The 27,611-nt window shown below is 37.4% G+C and overlaps 1 protein-coding gene across 2 annotated transcripts; it reads left to right on the top strand.

Moving 5' to 3' along the window:
• On the top strand, window positions 1-27,212 carry MAEL (maelstrom spermatogenic transposon silencer). 2 transcript variants are annotated; one of them, XM_074266497.1, is made up of 12 exons: window positions 1-319; window positions 541-633; window positions 1,402-1,507; window positions 2,748-2,903; window positions 5,862-5,903; window positions 13,655-13,779; window positions 14,576-14,630; window positions 14,735-14,876; window positions 20,700-20,762; window positions 24,279-24,411; window positions 25,234-25,303; window positions 26,632-27,212. In XM_074266497.1, exons 1-12 carry the CDS (start codon window positions 188-190, stop codon window positions 26,817-26,819), a joined length of 1,305 nt encoding a protein of 434 aa, XP_074122598.1. In that variant the 5' UTR covers window positions 1-187; the 3' UTR covers window positions 26,820-27,212. The 2 variants fall into 2 exon arrangements, with proteins under 2 accessions (XP_074122598.1, XP_074122599.1); XM_074266498.1 differs by lacking the exons at window positions 1-319; window positions 541-633 and adding an exon at window positions 769-850.
• Window positions 27,213-27,611: the final 399 nt, after the last annotated feature.

Below are 27,611 nucleotides of genomic sequence, written 5' to 3' on the forward strand. Positions count from 1 at the left end.
GGACTGCGCGCCGCTGCCTTCCCATTGGCGGAGAGGGGCGGTCCCGCCCGGCGTTCTGCTGTTACTAAGGGCGGGAGCCCGGGAGTGGCGCCTGGCGGCCCGTGGTGTCGCTGGCTCGAGGCTGCGCTGGTCCGCCGCCTTCCTGCCCTGCTTGGCCCCCGCCTTACCGCCCGCCCGCCCTCCTGCCATGCCGAACCGCAGGGCCAGCCGGAACGCTTACTACTTCTTCGTGCTGGAGAAGATGCCGGAGCTGCGGCGCCGGGGCCTGCCCGTCACCCGCGTGGCGGACGCCATCCCCTTCTGCTCCTCCGACTGGGGGGTGAGGGGGCAGCCGGGGCCAGAGGGAGGTCCGAGGGCGGGGGTTGGGGGCTCCGAGCCCGGGCGGGGCGCGCAGGGGCCGGCCGCGCCCCCCCCTCACCCTAGCCGGCCCGGGGAGGGGGAGGCCCGCCGTGCTTGCTTGCTGGTTTGGGGTAATTGTCCGTTTTGTTGCCCTTCTCCCCTCCCGCCCCCTCCCCGCCTCGTCTGGTCGGTCCCCCCAAGCTCCTGCGGGAGGAGGAGAAGGAGAAATATGCAGAAATGGCTCGGGAGTGGAAAGCAACTCAGGGGAAGGTGCCCTCGCCACCTGGGAAGCAGGTAAAACTGGGGATAAAGGAGCAGCGCCCTGGTGGGGAGAAGGGTGGCAGAGGCGCCGGGCAGGGGGCTTTGCCTCGAGGAAAGCCCGGCCGTTTCATGGGCGGTCTCCAGATTTCTCGTTTTAAAAATCAACAAGCGCGTCCTTATGTCTTGTGATGGTCATTAACCCGAGGTCATTTTAAAGATGAACCTGCAGTTAAGAAACTCCCCGGGGTCGGTAAGGGAAAGAGCTTGAGCGGGCTGAGGATGATCCCTCAGGTCCTTAAAGACAAATTGGACTGAGGCATGGGCCCTGAACACTGGGACCTATTTATTTTATTTTTAATTATGCAAGTAAGGATAATTGCAGGTGTAATGATAATGAATAATACAAGTTTGGGAGAAGTATAGTTCGTAAGTGGATAAACCTGCGGTTTGAGAACTTTTATGATACTAAGTAAAAACTGTGCTCCGGTTTTCTGGATTTTTAAATTTTATTTTATTTATTTATTTATTTCTATTTCTGTTTTTTTTTCTATTCTTAAGTAACATTTCTACTTAACTAGTGTTAATTTAAAGAGTGTCTGGTAACTGCAGATCAAATTATTTCTCTGTTTATGCACTCAATATTGTTCCATAGCTGGAAATGTAGAGAAAGTAGAGCAGATTTTAGTGATGGCTTTGACTAGGCTTTTAATATTACTACGCCTAATTTTCAGGGCCTGTTGTATACTGGCGCTGTACGAATACATTTTAATTTGATTAATTGTCTCTTCTTGTCTTACCTAGAAATCTGTTCCCACAACACTTCTTGCATCAATGAGCCTTTCCGCTGTACAGACTCAGAATGTTTCACTTCCAGATGTATCAAGCCTGTCTTTGAAGAGTGATCAGGGTACAGTTAAGCTAATAATATATTTTGGGTTCTTCCAAAGAAGATATCTAAATCAGTGGATAAATTAGTTAGAATGTTCTGAAAGTACTTTGAAAAGATGCTTTGCCATTTTTTTCTTTAGTGGATTAAAGTAGACAGAGTTTAAATGATTTGCTCAGGATCCTTTGGGCAAGTAAAGTGTCTGATGTTGCGTTTGAACTCAGAACTTCCTGACTGTTAAAAACTTACTGTTTATGTTTGGATATGTATACATACATTGTATTTAATTTATACTTTAATGTATTTAACATGTATTGGTCAACCTGCCATTTGGGGGGAGGGGAAAAATTAGAACAAAAGGTTTGGCCTTTGTCGATATTGTAAAATTACCCATGCATATATCTGGTAAATAAAAACTATTAAAATATATTTAAAAAACAAACAAACAAACTTGTAGTTTAAATCCATATATGCAGAGATGGATCATAGAGCTATAAGAGGTCTTAGAGATTAACTAGTTCAACCTCTCATTTTGAGGATGATGGAGACCCAGAGAGATTAAGCATTTTGTCCAAAAGTCACACGGATTTTAGAGAAGCAGAGCCAGCATTTGTTCTCTGGACCACTGACACCCAAGTGTGTCCCCTTTTTCTATCCAGAACACAATCAGGGTATTTCACAAATTGTACTTGAATAGAGGTGGAGTCAGTGTAGTAATGAAGGTATGATAAATAATGATTATAATGCTTGAACTTCATAAAGTGTTCTTGAGACCCAGAGAAAATATACATGAAGTGCTTTAGGTGAGAGATTGAAAGCTCTGCATAAAACATCATCGGGCCTCAAAGCTTTTACTACAGTTACTCTTTGGTGTTACACAATACTGGTTCTAACCTGATTAGACTGTTTTCATGACAAATTCTTCTCAGTCACTGAATATAGATTACAACTTAAGGTAGAAGTTGTAGACTCCTGAGAAATAGTTACATCTTTCAAAAACAGGTTTCAGGCATTTTTATGAGTTTAACTTGTGTAAATTTGAATCCTTATTCCATGTCTAACTGGTTTTCCAGTTGTTGAATTACTGTTATCTCCAGAACAGGAGGTTTTCAGTTGGATGTTAGAAGTAAAGGAAAATAAAAGGAAAAAGAGGTGTTCAGTACTTGAATCAAGACCTGAAGTGGTAGCTTTGGAGAAAAGGGCATACTTGAGGGACTTATCTACTGATTTAAACTTTTTAACTCCTGTATTATTCTTTCAGCTGTGCTTGGCAGCTTTTTTTACTTTTTGAACATTTTTAGCCATGGAGAGCTACCTCCTCACTGTGAACAGCGCTTCCTCCCTTGTGAAATTGGCTGTATCAAATATTCACTTCAGGAAGGAATTGTGGCTGAATTTCACCGATTCATAGATCCTGGTGAGTAACTGTATGGAATAGGTAGGAGAGGAGTTAGGCCATCTTAAACATGTATGTTTAGATTCAGATAACAGTCCTTTGAAATGTGGTACAACCAGGTGTGTGTGTGTGTGTGTGTGTGTGTGTGTGTGTGTGTGTGTGTGTGTGTGTGTGTGTGTGTGTGTGTGTGTGTGTGCGCGCGCGTGTGCGTGTGTGCGTGTGTGTGTTTGCTTTATCCTGATTGTGATAATTAAGAAATTTTACTTTCTCTTTGGCAAGGTCAGCATATGTTTGATTCCAGACCTTGCCCCTCTGATTATCCCTTCTTATCTTCAGTTCTTCCTTATGTAATAGGTCTTTTGCTGCCTACAAACATTTCAGGATCACTCCCATTCTTTAAAAAAGAAAACTTTTAACTTGATGCTGAAATCTCCTCAAATTTATTGCCATGTATGACTTTTCTCTTTCTCATCCAAACTGAGGAGAAATTCACTGAAAAGCACATTGCTTTTGCACTACCTCACAGCCAGTTCTCAAATTGTCATAATTTGAGTTGAAAGTGTTTTCTTTCAGGCTGACAATCTTTTTGTTACTAAATCTAAGGGCCAGAAAGGTCTGCAGATTATAAAACTACTATATGTATTAGTTACTTTTCTCCCTTTTGTTAACGACATTTTGGCCCCTCTCACAATACCCTTCTTCCTCATGGCTACCAAAATTAGCTAAATCATACATCTATTTGACCTTGTTACCTTGCTTGAGAATTTTAAGTGACTCCCTATTGACTTGAAATACAATCTAGTCATCTTGGGTATTTTGTAAAGTAGTTTCTTATTCAAGTGTTGGTTTAAATAAACATGTCATAAGCCTTGAAGATAACTTTCAACCCTGAGATTCTGCCTCCAAGAAGAAAAAACAGTTTTCAGTTTGGGATTTAAGGATATTAGAACCTGGCCTTTTCCAGATTTATTTTACGTCCTTCCTTTTCATGTATTCAACATTATCTTGGTTCTTAAATTAACTTCTTTTACTACCAAGTAGCTCCTGCTTACCAGGTCTTTGCACAAATTGTCCCCTACACTTAAAATTAACTTTTCCTCTCTGCCTTTTAGAATGTTTAACTTTTCAAGTCTCAACTCAGGTACTTATTTCAAAGGAGGGGTTTTCTAACCCCTTAGGTTTTCTCTTTTCAAATTTTCTTGACTTGCCTGTTCATATATGATGACTTCTAGCAGAATGATATACAGGTTTATTTTTCATTTTCTTTGCTTCCACTTTTCTTCCATAGGAAGCCCAGTGCTATGTATAGAGTAGATGTTTAGTAAATGCTTGTGAAATTGAGCCAGGATTTGCTTTCTTGAATGAAAGGTAAAGTTGACAAGCCTTTGCATTCTCGTAGCCTTAAAAAGTTATGAGAAAGTTTTTAAAAAATTTTGATTTAAAAAATGTTTTTTGAGAAATTTTTTTAAAGCTTGATAGTAGTTGAAAAAGAAAATGGTTAGGAGTTGGAATTTAGATGTTCACACCTGGGCCTCTAGGTAGTACATCTGCAGAGAGACTTGCCCAGGGATAGCTTCAGATTTGGGCTGCAGAGTAGACAATAACATTTTCTGACAATTGCTGCTGCTTTTGGCTACGTTGCCCTGATGCCTGCTGTCCTTGGGGCCTTGTATGGAAGGCTTTTTTGTGTCTTCTCTCTGTCGGTTTCATGCCCCCTTCTTTTGCTGTTGTTCCTGCTGCCTCTGCCATCTACTTAACTACTTGTGGTGGAAAGATAGGTGAATGAGGCAGAGCATCTAAAATGAAACACTTAAGGAAATGGGATTGTTTGAAAGCACTTGAAAAATGAGAAGACGAGAAAAACATGGTAGAAATGTATGTGAGCACAGACAAATAACTGAAGCCCAGTTTTCCTCTCCAGTCTTCATGATGGCTCTCTTAAGACTTCTAAGGGCCAACATACAAAAGAAAGATAATTTGCCCTTCTTAACCCTGAAGAGTAGAGGATAGACATGGCATTGAAGTGAGTTTAGTAAGCTTTGTTTTAGAACCTGAAGAACTCGAGACCTGTTCTCAGGCTTAATTGGGGGAGCTTAAGCTTAAGCTAGAGTTTATTTAGTGGACTACTTTCATTTTCCCCCTCAAAAGGTTACCCTGTAGTTCTTTTCTTTTTAAAAAAATTTTTCTCAATAATTTGTTTTTCCAATTACATGTAAAGATAGTTTTCAATGCTCATTTTTTGTAAGATTTTTGAGTTCCAAATGTTTTTGCTCTCCCTTCTCCCTCCTCAAGACAACCATTAATCTGATACAAATTGTACTTGTACAGTCATTTTAAACATATTTCTGTTTAATCATATTGGGGGAAAAATCAGAACAAAAGGGAAAAACCAGAAGAAATAAAAAGCAAACCCTCAAAAAGGTGAAAATAGTATCCCTTCAATCTGTATTCTGGCTCCATAGTTCTCTCTGGATACAGATGGCGTTTTCTATCCCAAGTCCATTGGAATTGTCTTGACTCGTTGCATTTGCTAAGTCCAATTTAGTTGATCATCACATAACCTTGTTACTGTGTATAGTGTTTTCCTGGATCTGCTCAATCACTGAGTAATTAAAAAATTAAGTTAAAAGTGCATCTAATTCTTTCAAGGCTTTTATGCAATCAGCTTGCTCATCATTTCTCATAGAACAATAATATTTCACTATCTTCACAGGTCATTCCTCAATTTCCAGTTCCTTGCCTGTGTCAATTTTCTTAAAAATGTAACATTAGACCACATGCTAAAGTAAAAGGTTTTATATCCTATGTAACTGAATCTTGTTAGACTATGAAAGTAGAGATTTTTACTAGGTATAATAATGAAGATTACCCAGTTTTAATATCACATTATAATTTAGTTATTTGCAGCATCCCTATAGTGTGTCTGGTTCATTTTCATCTTCTGTTGATCAAATGCTTTGTCTCTCTGGTTTATTGTAGGTGAGGTACCAAGAGGCTTCCGGTTTCATTGTCAAGCTGCAAGTGAGTATAAGGGACTGGGATGGAATGTGGGAACTGAATGTTGGAATTCTTCTGATGTGTTAGCTCTGGAAGACTTGAGTTTGAGTGAATCTGGTTTTTTCATCATTGGAAATTTCACTGGAACTTCAAGTTGAAGAAGAATTGGGATTTATTGTTGTAGGGTTATAATGAATAGACAGTAGATTGTTGATGTACTTTGCTTCAGGGAGAATATTAAAATAAAATGGGCTGTGTGCTTAACTGAAGACTGCATCATCTCTATATTCATCCTTTAGGCCTAAAAAACTCAATTCTTATCTTTGTGGCCGAACATTTAAGTGAGGTGTTGTGAAGAAGTCTTAAGCTTTCAAACTCAGGGCAGTGAGCAGGACTTTCTGGAGAAAGTAAGAAAAAAGCAAAACTAGCGCTTAAATGAAGGAAGATACTAGTAATTTTAAAAATCCATGTTTATAATTTAAAAAGCATATAGTCTTTAAAAGAATATTTGCCAGGAAGAGGGGGAGTTGTTGGAAGTGAAATTAGTATGTAATTATTATTATTATTTTTTTTTAATGAAGGATGAAAATAGTGCTTGGTGGCATAAGTAATTAAGTGGTTTGTCAGACTTGGATGAGTTTTTTTTTTTTTTTTTTTTTTTTGAAAAAGAATGCTAGAAGAATTTAGACATTTCCTTACCCTACTGTTCGGTTTTTAAAAAAATAAAATCAGTTATATTAAACTCCTTTATTTCTTTTGTAATCTATTTTCAGATTAACTAGGTTTTATATTCAGAGTTTAAAATTGTCTTGTTGAAAGAGAAGAAACTTAAAAATTCTGTTTTTGAAAAGCTAAAATCTCCAACTACACTATCATTAAATATCTTATTCAGGAGGAGCAATTTTTAATGTTCTGAAGACAGTATTTAGCATTTTAAGGATGTGCTGTTAAATCAGTAGTTTAAAATATGTTGGATGAACAGCCTTGTTAATTTATTATCTTGCTCCCTCTAATAATTTTTGGTGGTTATCTCAAATTTCCATAGGTAATTTACCATGTTGATAAGTTAAAAAATAAAATTTGATACAACTCCTGCGACTATATACTATTATTTTAATAACTTGTATATAGACCTGGCACATGCTAAAGTCCCAACTGGCCTTTCTTTGTACTTAAAATTCATATGAATTAGCTTTGTGATACCTGCATGCTTTTATGGAAATATCTATATAATGCATCCAAAGAATATCTGTAAAGTTGTCTATTAGGATAGCTTCCTATCATGTCCTTTATTGATTTTATGTAGGGCTTAAGGTTAGTTTAAGATAAATAAGTAGTAACTGCACTTTTATATCATTAAATAGAAAATCACATATTTCATAGTACCTATAGACTACATGGGTTAGGGTTTAGTTCTAGATAACTTATGGACCTAATTGATGGTCTTATTTAGCATTAAATACATCCAAATATTGGCCAACTTACCAATTAATTTGACTTGGTTATTAGAAGGCAGTCCAAATACATATATGAAATTTTCTATTGATGCATTTTTAAATTGTCAGGCTTGTATATATGCCCTGTGTATCTAACATTCTCATTCATCTGGGACATAAGTTTCTCTTGTAAATTGCCTTAGAAGCAAGCAAAGTGCTGTCACAAGGCTCTACACACTGTGTTTTGTAGGTGAAGATGGAACTTAAGCTTAGGCTTGTTGGTATTGTGTGTCAGCTAAGGTCTGATCTAAGAAGCAAGTGCAGGTCAGTGGAGAGAGCCATGGCTTTGGAGCCCAGCTCTTCTCTGTCTCTGAGATCTGTGGTAAGTGGCTTTGCCTCGCTGAAATGAAAGGCTTAGTGGCCTCCAAGATCTCTTCTGGTTTTGAGCTCCTTATAATGAGGTCCTGGAGGCTGAGAGATGTTTTAAACACAAATTTCATCCATTTTGTACTTGTCTGGTTTAATTTTTGATAAGCTAAACTTTGCTTTGCTTCAGTCATGATATTCCTACTAGATAAAGTTCCCACCTGAAGGTCGCAAGAAGTTTTCATTTGGTCACTTAAGGGCTTTTGCCCCCTCAGCTCTAGTATCCCTTCCTTGCCTAGTTGTAGGGGCAAGGGATTTGGCTATTAGCATTCCAAATGTCAGAGAATATAACCACAGATTTCTGGCTTATCTACTTTTTTTGAATAAGGAGAAGAGAGTGGAGGTAGGGGTTGTTAAAGAAGGATAATGGAAGGAGTAAAGGGAACTTATGACCAGACTCGTATTGTCTCAGTAAACTAGTAATTAATAAATATATTGTCCTATTTCAGCATTATTTTTTTTGTTATTCTGTTCATATTTAATCTGGTAAGAAATCTTAAATACTGGTTTATAATACATTCCCTTCATTATTCCTTTCTATGATTCTTCCAATATTATTCTCTCTTCCCACTTCCATTTATTTAAATATTAATAAGCATAGCTTCATCTAATAATATGAAGTAGTCCATGATTATTTTGATCCTGCATTAAATCTATAAAAGAATTTGAATACTAGTTTTATTTTATTTTGCTTTTTCAGCCTAGCCTTCTGGGGGAGATATTTAGCTGTTCTTCCTTAATTTCTGTCATAGTTACTTAGAATTTGCTTTGCATTTAATTAGTAAATTTAAAAGTTACAAATTAGACTCCATTTTTTCCCAATGCAGATTTTTCTCCTCTTATTTTGGTCACACAACTTGTCACCTCATTTATTTTTGCTTGAATTTCTATTGTCAGTCATTGAAATTATATAGAAGGTTCATGCCAAGGACAAAACTAAAGGTTTTGAGATAGAAGTAGTTGCTTATTTTCCAAGAAATGATGATATCACTTAAGTGAGAAAGACAAAGGAAAAACCATTTATAGATATCTACAAAGCCAGAATCTTAGATAGCAGCTGTAATTAGGAAGAGTAACAGCAAAAATAACCAGAGACAAGGAGACAAAATCCAAAGAAAGAATCAGTGATAAAATCCATTGGCTCAACTTTATACATACTTTATGCATTTGTGTATCTGTAAATGACAAGCGAAATGAACCCAGGATCCTTATGCAGACGAAGTAGGTTTGTCTCCATTAGTGTAATGTAATGGGAAAGACCTCATTATTGGAGTGTGGCTTTAGGAGGAAGGAGGCACTGAACTGAGAAGAAATAGGATAAGTAAAGAAGAGCCAAATTGGATAGTATACTAGGAATCATGGGAAAGTTGGTGAAGATTAATTGAGGTAGAAGTAGTAATATCATTATGGTGGACAACAAACTACCTGAATAAAAAAAAATTGAGAAATGAGTAATTAATGTAATGAGTAAATTCTTGGTGAGTAGATGTAGTAGGAATGGAAAGCTTCAGTTCCCCAGAAAACTGCTAGAGCACTCCCTTCCCCTTTCCTCCTCCCTCCCCCTCTCCTCCTCTTCTCCCCTCCCCCTTCTTCCCCTCTCTTCCTCTCCTCCCCTTACTCCCTCCCTCCCCCCTCTCTCTGTCTCTCTCTCTGTGTGTCCCTATCTCTCTGTCTCTGTCAGAAAAATGGAGCAGCTAAGACTTTACTGGTTTGCTTTAATTTCATCTTTTCCAAAGGTGAAGCAGCTGACCCAATTCTGATCACTTTAGTTTTTTCACAGATTCTCAAAAACTGAGTAAAACTTTAAAAACAACAAAAAATCAAATTCGCTTTTAATATGTTATTTGTTTATTATATGCCAGCTGTTGTGCCAAATAAAGGGATATAAAAATGGTGTTTCTTTCCCCAAGGACAATGTCCCCTTGATGTACAGAGGAGAAACAACATAAATATGTAGATACATAATAAGTAGATGGCAGGGAATCTCAAAGGAAAGGCGTTAGCAAGGAGATGGGAGTGCTTTGGGAAAGAGGTAAAATAAGAGATGGAGGTAAGAAAGGAAAGCCTTGAAAAATGGGAAACATTCAGCAAAGGCTGAGAAGAAGGCACTCATTGATTTAATTATTTGTCTTTTGTCCTCCAAGAGGACCATGACATCAGGGAAATGATGCCATGACATGCCAGTGAATTGGATTGGAGTGAGGAAGGGCTGTGCAAGGTAACCTACCTCACTTTCCCCTCCAAAGCCTTCTGGATCCAGTGACCAGATAACCGGATGACTATAGAAATAAGAGATTTGAGGACCATGGTGGCTATTCCTTCTTTCTAGCATATCTTTAGCATAGTGTGATGAGCATCTGTAAGTTTTTGGAAAACAGATCTCAGAGGGTTCAGAAATCATGCAGGTAGTCCAGATGGTCTGGGAAACTCTAAGAATGTCTAGAAAATATTGAGGGAATTGGAAGTTGTTAAAGCACAATTATGGAAGCATGAGAATTTCACTCACCAACTTGTATTTTTAGAAAAAGTTTTCAGACAATAGGAGCAAGTAAATGACAGATTTTTGTAAAAGCATAGCTTGGTCCTGTAAGAAAAATGTCAAAAGAAATGTTAATGCTCAGAATGAACTGAGGTTGGCAGGGCGATCTGGCATTCTTGGATTTTACAGGATCAGAAAAAGACTAGAACTGCCCAGAGTGGAAGGGGGAGCCTCTAATGGATAAGAGAGAACAGAAGGACTTGGCTCTTAATTTGCTTTTTGTTTTTCCTGTCAAGTAGATTAATCATTGGACTGTGAAAGAAGAACAAAAATGAAGTGAAAAGAGTGACTTTAAAACCCAACCATGGGTTTTCTGAAATTTCTTCATGTTATTATGCCAAATGACCAGAATCCCTGCTCCCCATCCCTAAAGAGTTTTATCATTCATTGGTAGGGAAGTCTCAGAGTACCTCAGGGATCTTTGCTTGATCGATCCTGTGCTGATCAGTGTTTATATATCATCAAGACAAAGGCATGCAGATGATATGCTTAGGAAAGTGGTAGATAACAAGTAAGTAACATGTTGGATAGCAGGTGAGGATCCAAAAGAGATTTCAACAAGCTAGAAATATCAGGATAAATCTAATAAGATGAAATTTAACAATAAAAATGTGAAGTCTTTCATTTGAAAAGACTTATGGAGCTGGGCAAGTCTGCCAGCCACAATTATCTTAAGGCATGGAACTGACCATTTTTTCGATCATGTCCAACTCTTCATGACTCCATTTAGGGTTTTCTTGACAAAGTACTTAGAGTGGCTTGCCAATTCCTTCTCCAGCTCATTTTACAAATGAGGAAACAGAGGCAAACAGTGTTAAGTGACTTATCCAGTGTCGAACAGCTAGTAAGTGAATTTGGGTTGTCTTGATTCCAGGTTACTGTGCCATGTTATTTCCTACCCATTTAAATAATCTGCTCAAGCTTTTTGTGTCTTCCTTTTTGTCTGTAAAATAAAGTACAAAGTTCTTAGCTTGGCATTTAAGGCCCTTCACAATCAAGCTCCAGTCCAACTTTCTAGTTTTCTCACATTTCTCTCCTTTGTGAATCAACTCTCAACTGAGTTACCTTCTGTTCCATAATTTGACATTCCATCTGAATGAATTTTTACCAGTTATCCTCCCTTTTGACTAGAATGAACTCTTCTCCTCCTCACTTGCTCTCTGAATTCTTCTGAGGATTTGCCTCAGATATGACCATCTCGGAAAATTGTCATCTGATCTACTTAGTTATTAGCATATTTTCCTGCCTCAGATTACATGTATTTATTGATCTCTGTATGCAATATATTCCTTTTATAGGATGTAAGGTCCTTGAGGGTAGGGACTTATAAAATTCTGATTGTATATTAATATCTAATCTATTGCCTTGACAATGTTCTTAATAAATGTTTCATTGAATTATTTTAATTCTATTTCATTTCTGAGAACCTGGGGGGGAGGAACCTAAGATGTTTAAAATTTGGTACCTTTGGAGTTATGACTAATTAAAGAACTTTTAAAATTAAACTCAAGAAGTAAACTTCAGCCTCTGGTTAAAATAAGGTTTTTTGGTGGGTTTTATTTGTTTTTTGTTTTTTGTTTCAAGCACTTAATGAAGAAAACAGTTTTAAGTAAAGCATATATGTTACCAAATTAAATGGCTTTTAATTCTATAAAGTAGTGGCACCTGACTGGAAATCAGAACCATGTGGGCCTTTCATTAAAGTAGGAAAATCACAAATTAACACTTTTATTTTTATTTATTTTGTTAAACAAACGTTACATTTGAATCTGGGAAGTTTTGCTGAGAGGATCTCCAATTTGAAATCTCTGTTCTAAAGCACACCAAAGAGATGAAAATTAAATATTAGGTCTCCCTCATTTCCCTCCTATCCCATCTTTTGTGTGAGGAGGGTTTCCTATGACTTAAAGCTAATAGAAATCTTAAAGGAAGTTCTTGAAGATGTTTTTATTTTACATGCTATAAGATATCTTGAGATGAATAGGTTAATAAAATGGGAAAATATTTAACTAATTTAGATACTTTCAGCTTCTGATCTTGATAGGTTGGTAAAATTATAAAGAGGTTTCTAGTAATTTATGTTTTAAATTCATCTTTGACTATTTTATAAAATGTTGAACAGAAACAAAAAACATATTTAGGTAAAATAATCAAGGATATAGAAGTCTGCCCTGATCAAAAAAAATGCCAAGAGAATAATGCAATGGCATAAGACTTACTAAAGCATTACCAAGTCATTGACTTCTACCTTGAAACAAATGAGTGAGAAATAGTTGGCAAAATGGATACCACATTCAACTCCTTGCTTCTAAGATGTACTATAAGCTAAAGATAAGAATAGTTTGTAGGAGCATTTAAATTTGTGGATGATTGAGCCATGGGAAGGAAAAAATAGAGATATACACCTCAAACCTTTGAAGTTGTTGACATGAACTATAATAAGTTCTTCCCATAGTGAATCTTAGTATCGGTGTTAGAGAAAATTGGGCCAGATGGATTATGGATTCTACGAAGGGTAGGGATTTTCATTTAGAAACATTTTGTTCCTTTTAGTTTTGACCTTTAGTAGACCTCTTATCAGTAAAACAAATACTTACTCAGTGATTATCATTTACCCAGCCTTATGTAGATGGTTTGGAAATGGCAAAAGAAGTATGGCATGGTTTCTGCTACCAATGATAGTATAACATAGGAGAAGACTCCTGGCACATATGAAAAAAACAAAAATTAAACACCGAGTTAGAATTTAATATAATTATATTCAATAGGAGTTTGGAGAAAGGAAAGTTCCATGTGGTCTGGAAGAGTCTACATATCCTCTGAGAGTAAGGGGTTTCTCAAGAGGACTAAAGTCATTAATCCAACTTTAGCCAAACGGGGGTGGTTACCATAATTATTCCAGGATTGAAAGTGGGTTGTTATCCAGTTTTAACAATGATTATTTTTGTAAATCAGGCAAATGGAGATCATGATAGAGTGTATTTTCACTCTAGATTGTAGAGAACCTTTTTCATTACTTTCTTGTCCACATGACCCTTTAAAGCAAGAGTGGGGAACATCCTGCCACTGGGCCATACAAAGCTCACAAAATATTTGCTAAGACAACTGCAGTGATGATGAGCTGAAAGCTAGGTATAACAACCTGTCACTGCTTGAGTTCTATAAGTTGATAATTTTGTATGGCCTGTGAATGATATCATCCAAACGGCCGTTGGCAGAAAAAGGTTTCCCACCCCTAATTAGAAAAAAATAATAATAATGATAATTAACTATCTCCAGCCTTATTTAGGATATTTTTTTGCTTCTGTAAGACTTTTATCATTTAATTCTGACAAGTTTATCTTCCTTCTTTATCTCTTCATTTTTTCTACCAGGTGATGCCAGTCACAAGATCCCCATTTCTAACTTTCACTCAGGAGATGACTATGCTGCAGTGCTACAAAACCTTTATCGATTTATTTCTCCAAATCAAAGCAACTGGCCACCTGTGTACTGCAAGGTAACTCTTAAGAACATAGCACCTATGGGACAATTTGAGTACTATTGGTGTTAGATTGTAGTCATTCCAAATTGTTTTCCATACAGCTAGATATAAAATCTTTTCTTTGAAATTTCTGTAATCTTTGGGGAGAATCTTAGAGCTGTTTTAGAATTGTTGCTTATGTATTTTCTAAGAAGTCATTTAATTCAGAATTTTTTTTTTTTTAAGAAAATCGATTAGGTCCTTTTTAGAGATATTAAGTATATTATCATCCTTCATAACATGATGAAGGAATTTTATACGCTACACTCTAGCCTTCAGGTTCCACTACACAAATCTCAGAAGAAAAGTATATTATACCATTGTCCTTATAACCATTCCCTCATATTTGCACCTTTGTTTTTACTCATACTTTTTATGTAGTTGTCTGTCTTCTCGGTCATATCTCTTCTGTTGTAACATAAGATGCTTCTCTGTCCAGGTAGTTATTTGGGTTGTAAAGAACCCTTCAGTATTGTTTTGCATTAAAATAACTGTTTGGACACACATATATATGTATATACAATATAAATATATTATATTTAATTTATACTTTAACATATTTAACATGTATTGGTCAACCTGCCATCTGGGGGAGGGGGTGGAATAAAAGGTTTTGCAATTATCAGTGCTGACAAATTACTCATGCATATATCTGGTAAATAAAAAGCTATAATAAAAAATTGTTTTGTGTTTAAGGGGAGTGTTTATTTAAAAACCATACTTGGGGAACACAGAAGACAGGATAGAGAGTAAAACTTTTTTTTTCCTTCAGTCTGATGATAGGTACAGAGTTAACTGGTGCTTGAAGCATATGGCAAAGAAATTGGGTGAGGAAAAATAAAATTCTTATCAGCACCCTTTTATGTTTCTACTCTTTCATGCTTTTTTTTGAAATATCTAAAAATGACTCTCTTGTGTTTTCTGATAAAAGAAACCAGGCAAGAGCTAGAACTCCTCACTGTAGAGGATCTTGTGGTGGGAATCTACCAACAAAAACTTCATAAAGAGCCATCAAAGACTTGGGTACGGAGCCTCCTGGATGTGTCCATGTGGGATTATTCAAGCAACACAAGGTATTTAGGTGTAATTGAGTTAAGTGACTTGCCCAGCTAGGAAGTGTTTTGTGCCTGAAGCCAGATTTGAGCTAGCGTCCTCCTGACTCCAGGATGGGTGCTCTGTCCACTGAATCATCTAGCTGCCCCTATTCACATATATTTTAAGTGGTATTTTAAAAGCAAGTACCAATATCTTATTGCATATGATTATTCCAACTTTAGCAGAAATGAGCAGGGCCAGGATAAAGAATTTATTTGTGATGAGTTCACCCTTTCTTTGTGATGAGTTTATCCTTTACTTCGAGAAGTAAATTATCTACATTTAAAAATTGTCCCAACCTTCCCTCCCATCTCTATCTTACTGCCTACCAGAGATTTTGTCTTTACTGTAAACATATTATTTGATATACCATGCCTATGTGCCTTGAAGAGTTAACATTTTACAGTAAAGATATGCCTTCATTAAATATCTTTGATGCCCTGGTTGTGTCCTAGCCAGTGCCCAGCCTTGCCTTTGCCTGCTCCTTGCTCTGAAATGCAGTGATGGAGTTGCTTTTGTCCTGGAGTGTTCCTTGGGGAGCAGAGAAGTAATGCTTCAGTCAGGACCTCCTTAGAAGGAAAGCTGTTAGTGTCCAGGCACTTTGGGCATGAAAAACTTGTCTGTTAGCCACCATGAAAGAGACTTGAGTGTGGAATGGAAGGTAGCTTATGATACTATGCACTGATATTTTAGGACTGAGTTTCCTGGCTCTCAAAGAAGATATAGTTCATTTAGGAAATACAAATACATAGGACTTAAAATATCCACAAATTTTAGATTTTTAGACTTGATAGATTTTGAATTCATACTAGTATTAACTATATTTGCCCAAATGCTTTTTGTCTCTAGAAAAATTGTAGAGTTGTTTCTTGAAGTCGAGTTAGATGAGGGCAGAAACATTTTTATCTATTTAAGAGACCTTGCAGTAAATAACAAGCTATTTTTAAAACAAAATATTCAATTGTTTTTAATCAATTTATCATTCTTCTTACTGCTTTCTGCCAAGGTTGCCCTTAGGCTAGTAGGTTACTTTTTTGACAGTTAAGCTTTTGATTGAAAGCTAGAAGTCTGGGATAAGTCTAAACTTGGTTCCATATGAATTTGTCAGTAAAAGTTCCTGTATTTGTCCATCAGGGTAGCTAGCAATAGTGTGTTGAGGAATTTAATTTCTCATCTTCTTTATAATTGCACAGTCTGTATGTATTAGATGAGATCTCAGAACAGAGTCAATGCCTGAATCAGAATTTTCTATACAACATCCTGGCAAGTGTCCAAGGATGGCCAAAGGCCAAGCCTTTGCTGAGACCTTTCAGTCAAGGGTCAGCTCATTCCACTTTGGGGATAGCTGTAATTTAAGGAGAGTTTCTTTTGCCTTTTTTTTCCATTTTTTATCTTTTGCTTCTAGTTCTGTTTTTTGAAGTTAGTAAATTGAAAATGTAAGTGCTTTGTACATGTCCAGTCACTCTGCTAAATAATAGGGATACAAAAACAGAATTGTGAAAATCCATATACTTTCTCTTTTTTTAAACTTAATGGTATTTATTTTTTCCTCCAATTCCATGTAAATGTAACTTTTCGACATTCATCTTTGTGAGATTTTGAGCTCCAGATTTTTCTCCATCTCTCCTTCCCCCCCCCCCCAAGATCACAAGCACACTCACTCATATTAAACATTTCCACCTTAGTCCAGTTGTGAAAAAAGACTCAAAATGGAAAAACCACAATACGGGGGGGGAAATAAAAATAGTATATTTCCATCTACATTTTAACTTTTTATTACTTTCTCTGAATATGGTCAGCAATTTTCGTCATGAGTTCCTTGGAATTAACTTGGACCATTGTACTGCTGAAAAGAGCTAAGTCTGTCATAGTTGATCGTTGCATAGTGTTGCTGTTAATATGTGCAATGTTTTCTTGATTCTGCTCATTTCACTCAGCATCAATTAATATAATTCTTTCTTAATTTTTCCGAATTCTTCTTGCTCATCAGAAAATTTCTGTTCTCAAGAAACTTCTTATGGGGAAAACAAGGCTGATTTCTTCCATGTGATAGCCTTTTAAGTAATTGAGAAAACTTCATTTATCATCTGAGTTTTCCCATCTTTAACACAGATATTGAGAAAAGCTTTATACTTTGATATGCAAGTGTGACCCTTGATTTTAATCGACCTGTTTCCCAAAATCTCTCTCCTCTCACCTATATTAACTCCTTTTCTGATATTCGATAGTGAATCATTGAGCTGTATAGCTTCTTTACAAGAAAAGATAATCTGCACATGCTCCTAACATGTTACCTTAGGATGCTATGAAAACCTGGAAATGACTCTTGCAAAAACCTTACTAGAGAAAGAATTATTTAATGTTAATACATTCAAGTTATAATATTAAGTATGAAGCTAGATTCTACTGTATACAAAATTGTACTGCAGCATGATTATTAGCTACAAATTACTAAATGCTTGTTGTATATTAAGTAGTGCTCTAGGGAATTTATACATTTTGGGTAAGATGCAGTCCCTATCTTCCAAGGATTTAGTAAAGGAGTTGAGATAACCAGCTTACTTTAAAGAGTCTTTTTTTTTTTTTATCACTGTTAATGTGAAATCTGAAGGAAAGGTCATTCCCTGAGAGTTCAAAGGTAGCTTTCTGACAGCCTTTAAGTTAAACTTTAAGGAATGGGTAGGCAAATGACATTAGATGAAGAAGGGAGCATATATAGAGTACAGCTTGAGCAAAAATATGGAATGTAGAACAATCATGAGTAGGTTTGGCAAGTGTTGCTCAGTTTGACTGGACCATAAAGGGCAGTAAAATGAGATGAAACCAAGTATGAGGTTGTTGAAGAGCCTTGAATTCCAAGCAGAGAGGTTTAAATTCTAAAAAATGGGAAGTAATAGCAAGCCACTGGAAAGATGCCCCAGTCCTGGACTGGTACTATGACTAGAGGCAGAAGAGACTTTTCTGATGGTGTAATGGAGAAAATAATGGAAACAGAAGTGAATGAGTAGAAAAATCTCTTAGGTGATTTTGAAATAATATAGGCAGGTATGGTAGTGGGATTAGAGAGTTGAGTTTATAAAAGAGCAATTGCAGGGATAGAATTTGTAAATGCAGATAAGAGGTGAAAGAAGCAAAGAGAACCCTAAATTTATGAACATGAGAGCCTAGACAAGGGAGAAACTGTGAAATCAGCAGATGTAGGGGAAACCACGGACTGCTGAGTTTGAGGTGTTGATGGAACAAACAAGATGCAATTGAACACAAGTGTCTGGAACTCGGAGATGAGGACTAGGAATAATTAGGAGTCATCTGTACAGGAGCGGTAGACAAAGCTGTTGGAGCAGATGAGATTGATGAAGGGGGAGAGGAAGAGGAGACTAGTGTTCTAAAGCCAAGTTGGAAATAAATGTCTTGTGACATGAGGTGGTCAACAGTGTTGAAAGATGAAGAGAGGTTAAACAGATGAACCCTGAGAAAGGGCTTTTGGATTTACCCCATTAAAGGCTATTTGGTAACCTGAGAATGGTGGTGGTTAAATTATAGTGGCAAGGAGTTGAGAGAAGCAGTAAGTATATACACCTTTCTCACATTGTTAAAAAAATATCTTAGAAAGATGGGATAACAAATAGATAAGGCTTGAAGGATTAAAGAGAGAATTTTGGGGAAGATTTGTTAGTACACTACAAGAAAAGCTAATGAAAATGAAGGGATGTCTGTCTGGTGGAGCAATTATCTTTAGTATTAAAGATCTTTCTTGTCCGTAACTGAAAGAAAGGAGTCAGGGATAATACTGACAATTGAGAAACTTGGGGTTTGGGGCTGAAAAACTTAAGACTAAAATGGTTTCAATCTTGTTTCCATTGTAGAAGGAAGGCAGCAGCATCTAACACAAGTGAGTGAGTCACATTGTGAGGAGTTACCTTCCTTTCAATTGACAGGCTGCAGCTAAAGGATTAGGGCAGAGTAAGGACTCTAAGTGGTGTGCACATAGGATGGATTTTCTTTGAAGCAGCCTCTCATCCTTAGTTTGACATTTTAGTTGGTTTTTTTTGTTTTTGTTTTGTTTTTTTCTTATGTGGATTTCTATTAGGGAGAGGTTAGACTAATCACTGATGATTCACCTTGATTTTTGATATGGCATAGAATAGACAAATTTTGCTTTATTCTTAAGCTTTTGTTTCTGAGAAGATAATTCCTCTTTATCTTTCACTTTTCTTCCTTGTATCTAATCAAATGCCCAGTCCTTCCAATCCTGTTTCTGCAGGAGATCTTTTGTACAGGCCCATCAGCTTCTGAGCATCTCCCTAAGTCTGGTTTCAACTCCCTAATTTCTTTCCCAGATGCCAGGTTATTCTTCCTCATGCGTATCCCTGATCCTGTTGCTCTTCTCCTCAGACAAACTTCAGTGACTCCCCATTCCCTGTTTAGAAAATGTCACCTTGTCTAGAGTGTAACACTCCTCATAGTTGGGATTTTATCAATGCCATGATTATACATCAGAGGATATGGAATATACTTTTCTTATGATTTCAGTGCAAAACTGGGAATAAAGGAGTATAGAAAAACATGTTGAAAAATAGATATTCTTTTTGTGACCATGCTTAATGCAGGGATTTTGTTTTTCATGACTACATATTTTATATTCTTGCCTTCTCAATGGGTGTGGAGTGGGGAAAGGAGAATAAAATAAAATAGAATTATTGAAGAAAAAGATTTTTAGCCTAGTGATATTTAGGTGAGTTGTCAGTTGAGAGTGTCCATTGGAATGTGTGTATATATGCTGCCTCTTGTTTTCTCTGCCTTGGTCTCTCTTTTTGACAAACCATTCTCCCAATATATATATATATATATATATATACATATATATATATATATATATATATATATATATATATATATATATATATATATATATATATATATATATATATATATATATATATATATATATATATATATATATATATACACATACACACATATATATCTTGGACAGATATTACTATTGGACTCTCTCCCCTTCTCTCCCCCTCTCCTTCTCTTTCCCTCCCTCCCTGCCTCTCTTTCCCTCTATCTCTCTCCCCCTCCCTCCCCACCCATCCCACTCCCCTGTTTTCACTCCCTTCCCCTACCCCTGCAATGCTCTCCCTCCTTTTCTCTAGTGCTTGGCTTTTCAGCCTTCCTTCGGGGCCTGACCAAAACGCTATTTTCACAGGAAGCCTTTGCCAGTTGCTCATTTTGGTGCTTTCTCTTTTCTAGTTCTGTCCAATGTAGCCACCATAAAACTGGTTTGTATGTGGTTGTTTGCATGTTATGTCCCTCACTGACCGAGCTCCTTTGAGAGCAGGGATTATCTTCTGCCTTTCACTGTATCCTCTTATTTTTAATTAAACACATTGTGGCATATAGTAAGTGCTGAATAATATTTATTGAGTGGACTGTCTTGGAGAAGTCACTTTTCCTGTACAGGTCTGTTTGCTGACCTACAAAATGGAGGCATTGGTGCAGATGGATTCCAAGGCTCATCTTTAATGTAATGTGGCTAAGTTATCCTTTTCAAGACAGAATATAATGCTTTATGGTGTATGTAGTGTTCTCATAGCAACACAGACTTGCGCATGTGCAGAAGGAGAGGTAGTTTGAGTTAAGATAAGAAAAATGGAAAGCCTCAACATTTTTATGTAGGTAACTAAAACATTTCTTTTTCAGCTAGATCAATAAGAAGCATTTTTCATAGACTGTTCATAAAAGAAATACCACTGTCAAACAAGTGACTTAAAACTTTTTTCTTTCTCGTACAGGTGCAAGTGGCATGAAAAAAATGATATTCTGTTTTGTGCTTTGGCTGTCTGCAAGAAGATTGCGTAAGTGCAGAGTTTGGGAGGGGCTGTCCTGGGTATGTCTTTGTCCTAAATTATAGGGTCCTTTCTTAGGCTGCTTCTTGCTAGCATTCTGAAGAGTTTTACCAGCCTTCTCTTAAGCCTTTGCTAACCACCAGGGCTGCTTTTTGTTGCTGCTGCTTATTAGTTACTCTTACCTACTTTTATTTTTCTCCCTTCCTTGCTTGCCCCAGACCTTGGTCTCCTTGACAAAATATGTGGGAAAGCCTGCAGTTTACTAATAAGTCTTCTTTACTGTATAGGGTAAGGAGAGGACAGGAGTTTGTTTTCTGGAGGATTCTCTCTCTGAAAGCTGTTTTAGGGATTTGGAGATTTTCAAAAAAGAATGTAGTTTCTACTGAAGGTTTTTGCACAAATTTGTTCTCAAATTCTTTGTTGTTTTTATGTGCATACCATATAGGAGTCACATGGTGAAGGGAGAGCATCTTTTAGTTACTGGAGGAACTCAAAGGCCTCATATTAGCAGATCATAGGAATCAGCAGGGTGTGGATAACTTTGATGATGTTAGTTGGGTTGTTGATGGTACCTCTAGCGATGGGCTTTGCTTCACTGTCTTTTCCGCACCACTCTTACTGAGTCACCTGATTCAACAAGTTTTCATGAATTTTGCTTCAGATCTTAAGGAAGAAGTCTCTTTAATGTTTATATTGATATACTAACTTTTTATTCCTAGAAAATTTAATTTTTTTAAAGTTATCTGATGAACAATTTGAACCTGACCGTGCACATTTCACTTTGAAATGCTTTTCAGAAGCTTTTTTTTTTTTTTTTTTTCTCATTTGAAAACAGCTTTCTCACAGAAACATTGAAACTATTGTGGGTAGAGGTTTCCCTTTACCAGTGAACAGGTCTTTGCATAACACAGGGTCATTTACACATTGCTATAAACAATAAAACACCAGCATTACATAACAGATATCTTCTTAGAGATTATTATAATACTGTTTTATATGTATCAGGTATTGATGGTTTAGTGGTATGTTTTCTACATATAAATCTAGGAATATGTAGCCTTTTAATATTCAGGTTTCTTAAGATCCTTTCCTTTTGAAGTTGCTATGTGGTCAAGAGATGTTTACCTTTAGTAAGAATATGCAGTTGAGCATGATGATTTTGATGGGAAGATTGAAGCTGGGGAATGGCTTGAGCTTTGGACTTCTGCCTCAGGGGAAAGCCAGCTACTGTCTACACTTGAGTCTGGGGCAAACAGGGTGACAACAAAACCGATCAAAGCTTTTGTGTCCATCAGAAATGGACCTTGATTTATCTCCCTGTCTTCTCCAAAAAATTGCCCCTGTTATCATTGTCCTTTCTTTAGTGTTCTGTCTGTAACATGCCCTCCTGACAGTTACAATTACTAGGTTGCCCTAGGCACAACAGAGTACCTTTGACCACTGACCTTGGCAATGTCAACTCTACCCGGCTCGCCTCCTCTGAGGCCTTCAAAGGTCTCAGGCCACGATTTCTTGAATCTATAGTTTAATAACCGGTAGCGCGCTCAAGAACAGCCACGTGTAATCTTAAAAGCCTTTATTATAACTACTCACATAATGCCCTGACTTAATGCCCTGACTTGTCAGCTCCCCAGTGAACACCTGGTCTGAAGACCCACATGTTCACTACCAAATTCCTTACCTCTCGGCTATCCATCAGCTTGGCTCCACTACCCCAGGCTAGGGAGCCAGGTTAAAGAGAGCGACTGCTGTCTGCAATGGGCTTATAAAGGGCCTGTGAGGTCACACACACAGCCAGACAGAGAGAGCCGTCACCCATTACGAAGCTATCTCAATATGGCTAGGATCCCACCCACAGGGCAGTGCTATATCCACAGAGATTACTTCCGGGCCACTCAATCTCCTGTTGCGTTGTGGCCACCCATTTAAAGGACACTTACACTGTCTTTGCTGGTCTGTGGGCTCCTCTCCCATTGCCTACAGATATACCCCTGTTTTCTTTGCCCTTAAAAAGAAAGAATACAAACTCTCACTTCATCTGACCGTTCTTGCTACCTATCATTCTTGGTTAAACTTCTTTGGAAAACCCCCTGTAATCGGAGCTTCTGTTTCCTTTCTTCTTCACTTTCTGAAGTCTGACCTCCAGCTTCATCCCCTTTTTCCCATATCTTCACTCTATCTGAACTTTATTATGACTTTGGAGGGTCCTGCCATCCTCCCAGTCCCCTGTGTTTACTGCCTCTGTCATTCTCAGCTCCTCACATCCCACATATTTGATCTATTGTTCTTTCTTATTTCCACCCTCATACTGTCTCCCAACTGTGTCTCTTTTTCTCTTACAGCTGCCACTCTTGTGGGTCCCATCATTTGGACTATTGCAAGAGCTTTCTGTTTAATCTTTCTCTCCTCAGCTGCCAAAACAATCACACTCCTCCTCAAGAAACACCTTTTGCTCTTTTTTGCCCTCAAGATAAAATATAAAATGCTCTTTGATGTTTAAAGCCTTTCACTACCCAACTTTTTACCTTTTCACCTTTTCAATTTTCTTATTCTTTATTCTACAGTCAAACCATTTTGATCCATATACTGATCTTTCAAATTATCCCATTTTAGCCTATATATATATATATATATATATATACAGAGAGAGAGAGACAGAGACAGAGACAAAGACAGCGAGAGCAAGCATATATGTAGCATATTTCCAGGAATTAACTTATATTTTGGGAGAATCCATCTATTTTTAAAAATCAAGGCCATTTTGTAATACCTCTTCTTATCACATATATTTCCAAAATTGTGGACAGTGGTTTATCAAAAAAATTTACAATGTGTTCTCCCACCCCCCACATCCTGGATTTAAATGTATATGATGACTGGGACTCATCAGTAATAGCAACATGCTCTCTTAGCTCATTTACCTTGGGTTTTAATACCCTCTTGATCATTTTTGAGCTAGCCTTTTCAGGGTGAATGTTTTCCTTGTTGTAGGGGTGGGGGGAGAGAGTTCTACTTCCTGTTATGATTTTTGACTATCCTTTCCATCCTGTGTAGTGATCCTGTTTCATTTGAGTTCTGCATTTACAAGTTTCAGCTGGTTCTGAGCTTTAGTGTTCTTATGGTACTTTTTTTTTTTTTTTAAAGTTTTTTGCATTTAGCTTGTTTTCTCTCATCCTGTATTTTCTACAGTATCTTTTAAAAGCCTGAGTTAGTGAGTTCTCAGTATCTCCATGTGATATCTTTAAACCTTTTTTTCCCCTCATCAGAATTCTTTGTGTTTTTGTTGTTATAACTTGGTGATTTTGTATTCCACCCATCTTGGAACGGTTCTTTTCTTGTAAATTTAGGACATGGAGTACTACTTATCTTTTTTCTGAATTTCTTGAAGTCTCTTTTCCCACAAATCTAGGGTCTATGTGCTCAGTTTTCTTCTATTCATCTCTTAAATATTTTTAAAGAGAATTAATTTTGAGAGAATTGATATAAATGGTGATTTTCTAACATTGGACTTCTTTTCTTTTAAAGATATTGCATCAGTAATTCCCTAGGCACTCTTTTTGGAATTCCACTCACAGAAGCTCATGTACCACTGCAGGATTATGAAGCTAGTAACAGTGTAAATCCCAAAATGGTGGTACTGGATGCAGGGCGTTTCCAGGTAAGTGTGTTATGGAACTAATAGGAATCAAAAACACCTCTAAAATCCAATTAGTCATCTAGAGTTGATTTTCAGCTGTGAGGTTCTGATTAGAGCTTTTCCCTTTCTCTTAAATGTTTTTTCTAGATGTAAGCACAGAACTTGATCTTTTAGAGGTCATATGTCTTTTTTGTAGACTCTTCTACTATCCCTCGGCCCTTCTTTTAATCTGGTTTTTCAAATCAAAATATGCCTTCAATTATATTTTCCTTTTCCAGAAAGAACTAGAGGTATAGGCAATCTACAAATGTTTAGGATTCAAGCGGGTATTTCATTTTGTCTTAAATGTTTTTCACAATGTTCTGATGGTGCATTTAAAATAATGCCACACTGATAAAACCTGAGAGCTTGGGGATGAGCATTGATAGAAAGAATTTAACTTGTCCATTTTCCTTCCTTGCTTACAACCCATTTCATGCTACTAATAGGTACTTGAGACTTGCAAAGTATGAGTCTAAGCAGAGGAACTCTCTGCTGGATTAGAATCTGAATTTAATTCAAAGTCCACAAATGGAAATAATTTAAAATTTAAATATTTTCTCATGTACATTTACCACAACCCAGATTTGCTTATGAGCTGCTTGTAGGTAAAAGTTATATATTGATAAAGAGATCTGGGATGCTGAAATAGTTTAGGAATTTTACCAGTACTCACTCATGTTATCATGAACAGACTAAATGCTATTTAGCAATTAATAAATTAAAAAAAAAAAACTCAGCCTGATTGCTTACCTCCTCCCCTCACCAAGAACAAATCAATAATCTCATTCTTCTGTCTTACAGAAACTAAGAGTTGATAGTCCTCCTTTTTCAAACTCTTCTCATCAGGAACAAAGATCCAACACATCCACTTGTAAGTAGTTTACATTATGGAGGGGAGCATGGAATGGGGCCTTGGTAATGAGGTTACATGTTTCCTCCAGTTTCTTAGATCTCAGTCACAAGAAGTCTATCTTAATGGCCAGTCCCAGATGTAGAACACATTCTTAGTTTGGAAGGGGACTTTTTAAATTAGAGAATGAGGTTAAAATTAATTTTTTTTTCTTTTCAAAAATATCTAATTTGATGTTTTTGATACACTAGACAGTCTGGACATAAGATCTCTATATCTAGACCTATTCTCTGCTGAGCTCCAATCCTATCACAGATTGGCTGTGAGACATAGTCAGCTGTCTGTTCCATGGGCATCTCGAATGCAGCATCTCTCCAAAAACTCATCTCTCCTCCCCATAGAACTCCATCCTTGCTCCTACCTTGTCTATTTCTGTTACTTTTCTCCCTCTTCCCAACAAGCATTATTGGCCACATCTTCTCCCTGTCCCCTTATCTCCCCTTACACGTTCGGTTTAGTCCCTTCTTGCCTCTCATCTGTGTGAGTATGCTGCCTCTTGTTCTCTCTGCCTTGGTCTCTCCTTTTGACAAACCTTTCTCCCAATAGCTGGCAGAATTCTAAAGTTTAGGGCTGGCCACGCCACTCTCCTTACATCGAGATTAAGGACACAAACTACTCTGTGTGATGTTTGAAGCTCTTCATGAGTGGGCTTCCACCTGCCTTTTCAGAGTTATTCTTTTCTTGCCTTCCTGAGCCCCGTTATCCAGTCAGACCAGGCCATCTCCTATCTTCCTGTTCCTTTGCACCAGCTCCCATTCATGACCCTTAAACTCTCCTTGTCTGTCTGAGAGTTTTTAGCTTTCTTCAGGTTAGCTCAGATCAGCTCATGAGTTGCCTTCTCCTTGAAGTCTTGCCCAAGTGGTAGTTCTAAGTAAATGAATAGCCCAGCAGTTCATTGAGAGCCGTTGGTGCTTTTAGCAGTCACAATTTGGATATAATAATGATGTATCATATTTCATAAACAATCTAAAGCTTTCCCACTAGAACCTAGAGACAATAAGGCATTACCTGACCATTAATGAATTTCAGGCAACATGAACCAAGTTTGGTTTGTATCCCAGATTGTAATTACTATTTAATTCCAAGAGAGCAGGATACTCAGAGTTGGGAATCTCCTCTGCTGTTCTGCTTCATTTTGTGACTGGCTCCAGAGGCCCCTCAATTCACCCTCACCATTTGTAGTTATTGTAGGGGACGAAGAAGCAGCTCATTAAAAGAGAAATCCTTCTCTAGTCAGAGAATAGAGATGCCTGATTTTTTTTTTCCTCCTTATGTTTTCGTTCTCCTAGGTGACTATCCATCTGGGGTGAAAACCACTGGCAAAACAAGCAATGTTCGGGGAAGAGGTATCACCCGTCTGCTGGAGAGCATCTCTAATTCCTCTGGCAACTTTCAGAAGCTCCCAAACTGTGAGACTCCACTCGCTCCTTATGTGCCCCAAAAGGAGGAGTGCAAATCTTTCTCCTCCTTATCCTAAAAATAGGATCTTTTTCAGTTTCTGCAAGAAGCAGCAGGCCCTAAGCCCCTTCCATAATCAGTACACTTGAGCAAACAAATCTTCACATTGATTTTTCTTCCCACTGGAGAAACTTTAATTTGGAAAGAAATCCTGTTCTTAAATTAAAACTTGTTTGTAATTTGGGAAGGAATTGACAGCTTTGTTTGTTTTATTATTAATACTAGAGCATTTTATTTTCTGAATGTATAGTGGGAATAGTATTAAAGTTTGATATGGTATATAAGAGAGCAAACACAAGCCAGATCTGTTGTTTTAAGAAGAAAGGACGTGGATTTGGGGACGACTTTATAAATATGCTTTTGTCTGTGCCATTAGAATAAATAGATGCCTGTCTTATCATGGAAGTGAAAACAGTGTTAATGTTCTCTTTTCCCCTTTAAACATGTGAAGCCATAGCTCTCAGTAGGCTCTTGGCATCCCCTTCTCATTGTGAATATCCAGGACGGGTCCTCACAGAGGAAATGCTGGCACTTGAGTCTTTAAGATGCGAACTTTGGCAATGCAGAGAAGGTTTATTATTAGAATGGAACATTTTGTTCATAGACAAACTAAGATTTTTATGCCTTTTGAAGTCTTCTGAAAATAGTGTCCTTTTTGCATATATTCACACCTTGTTTTTTTGGAGCTCATGGCCGAGTAGTGGGGGGTCTCTGTACCTCAGTTTGTGGTCCAGGTAACAAGCATAGTTAATGCATACAAGAGCCAGAGCTGGGCCTTGAATTTCTGAAGTGTTCTGCATGGTGTGGGCCA

This window comes from Sminthopsis crassicaudata, chromosome 4 (assembly GCF_048593235.1).
Source record: "Sminthopsis crassicaudata isolate SCR6 chromosome 4, ASM4859323v1, whole genome shotgun sequence".
Lineage (NCBI taxonomy): Eukaryota > Metazoa > Chordata > Mammalia > Dasyuromorphia > Dasyuridae > Sminthopsis > Sminthopsis crassicaudata.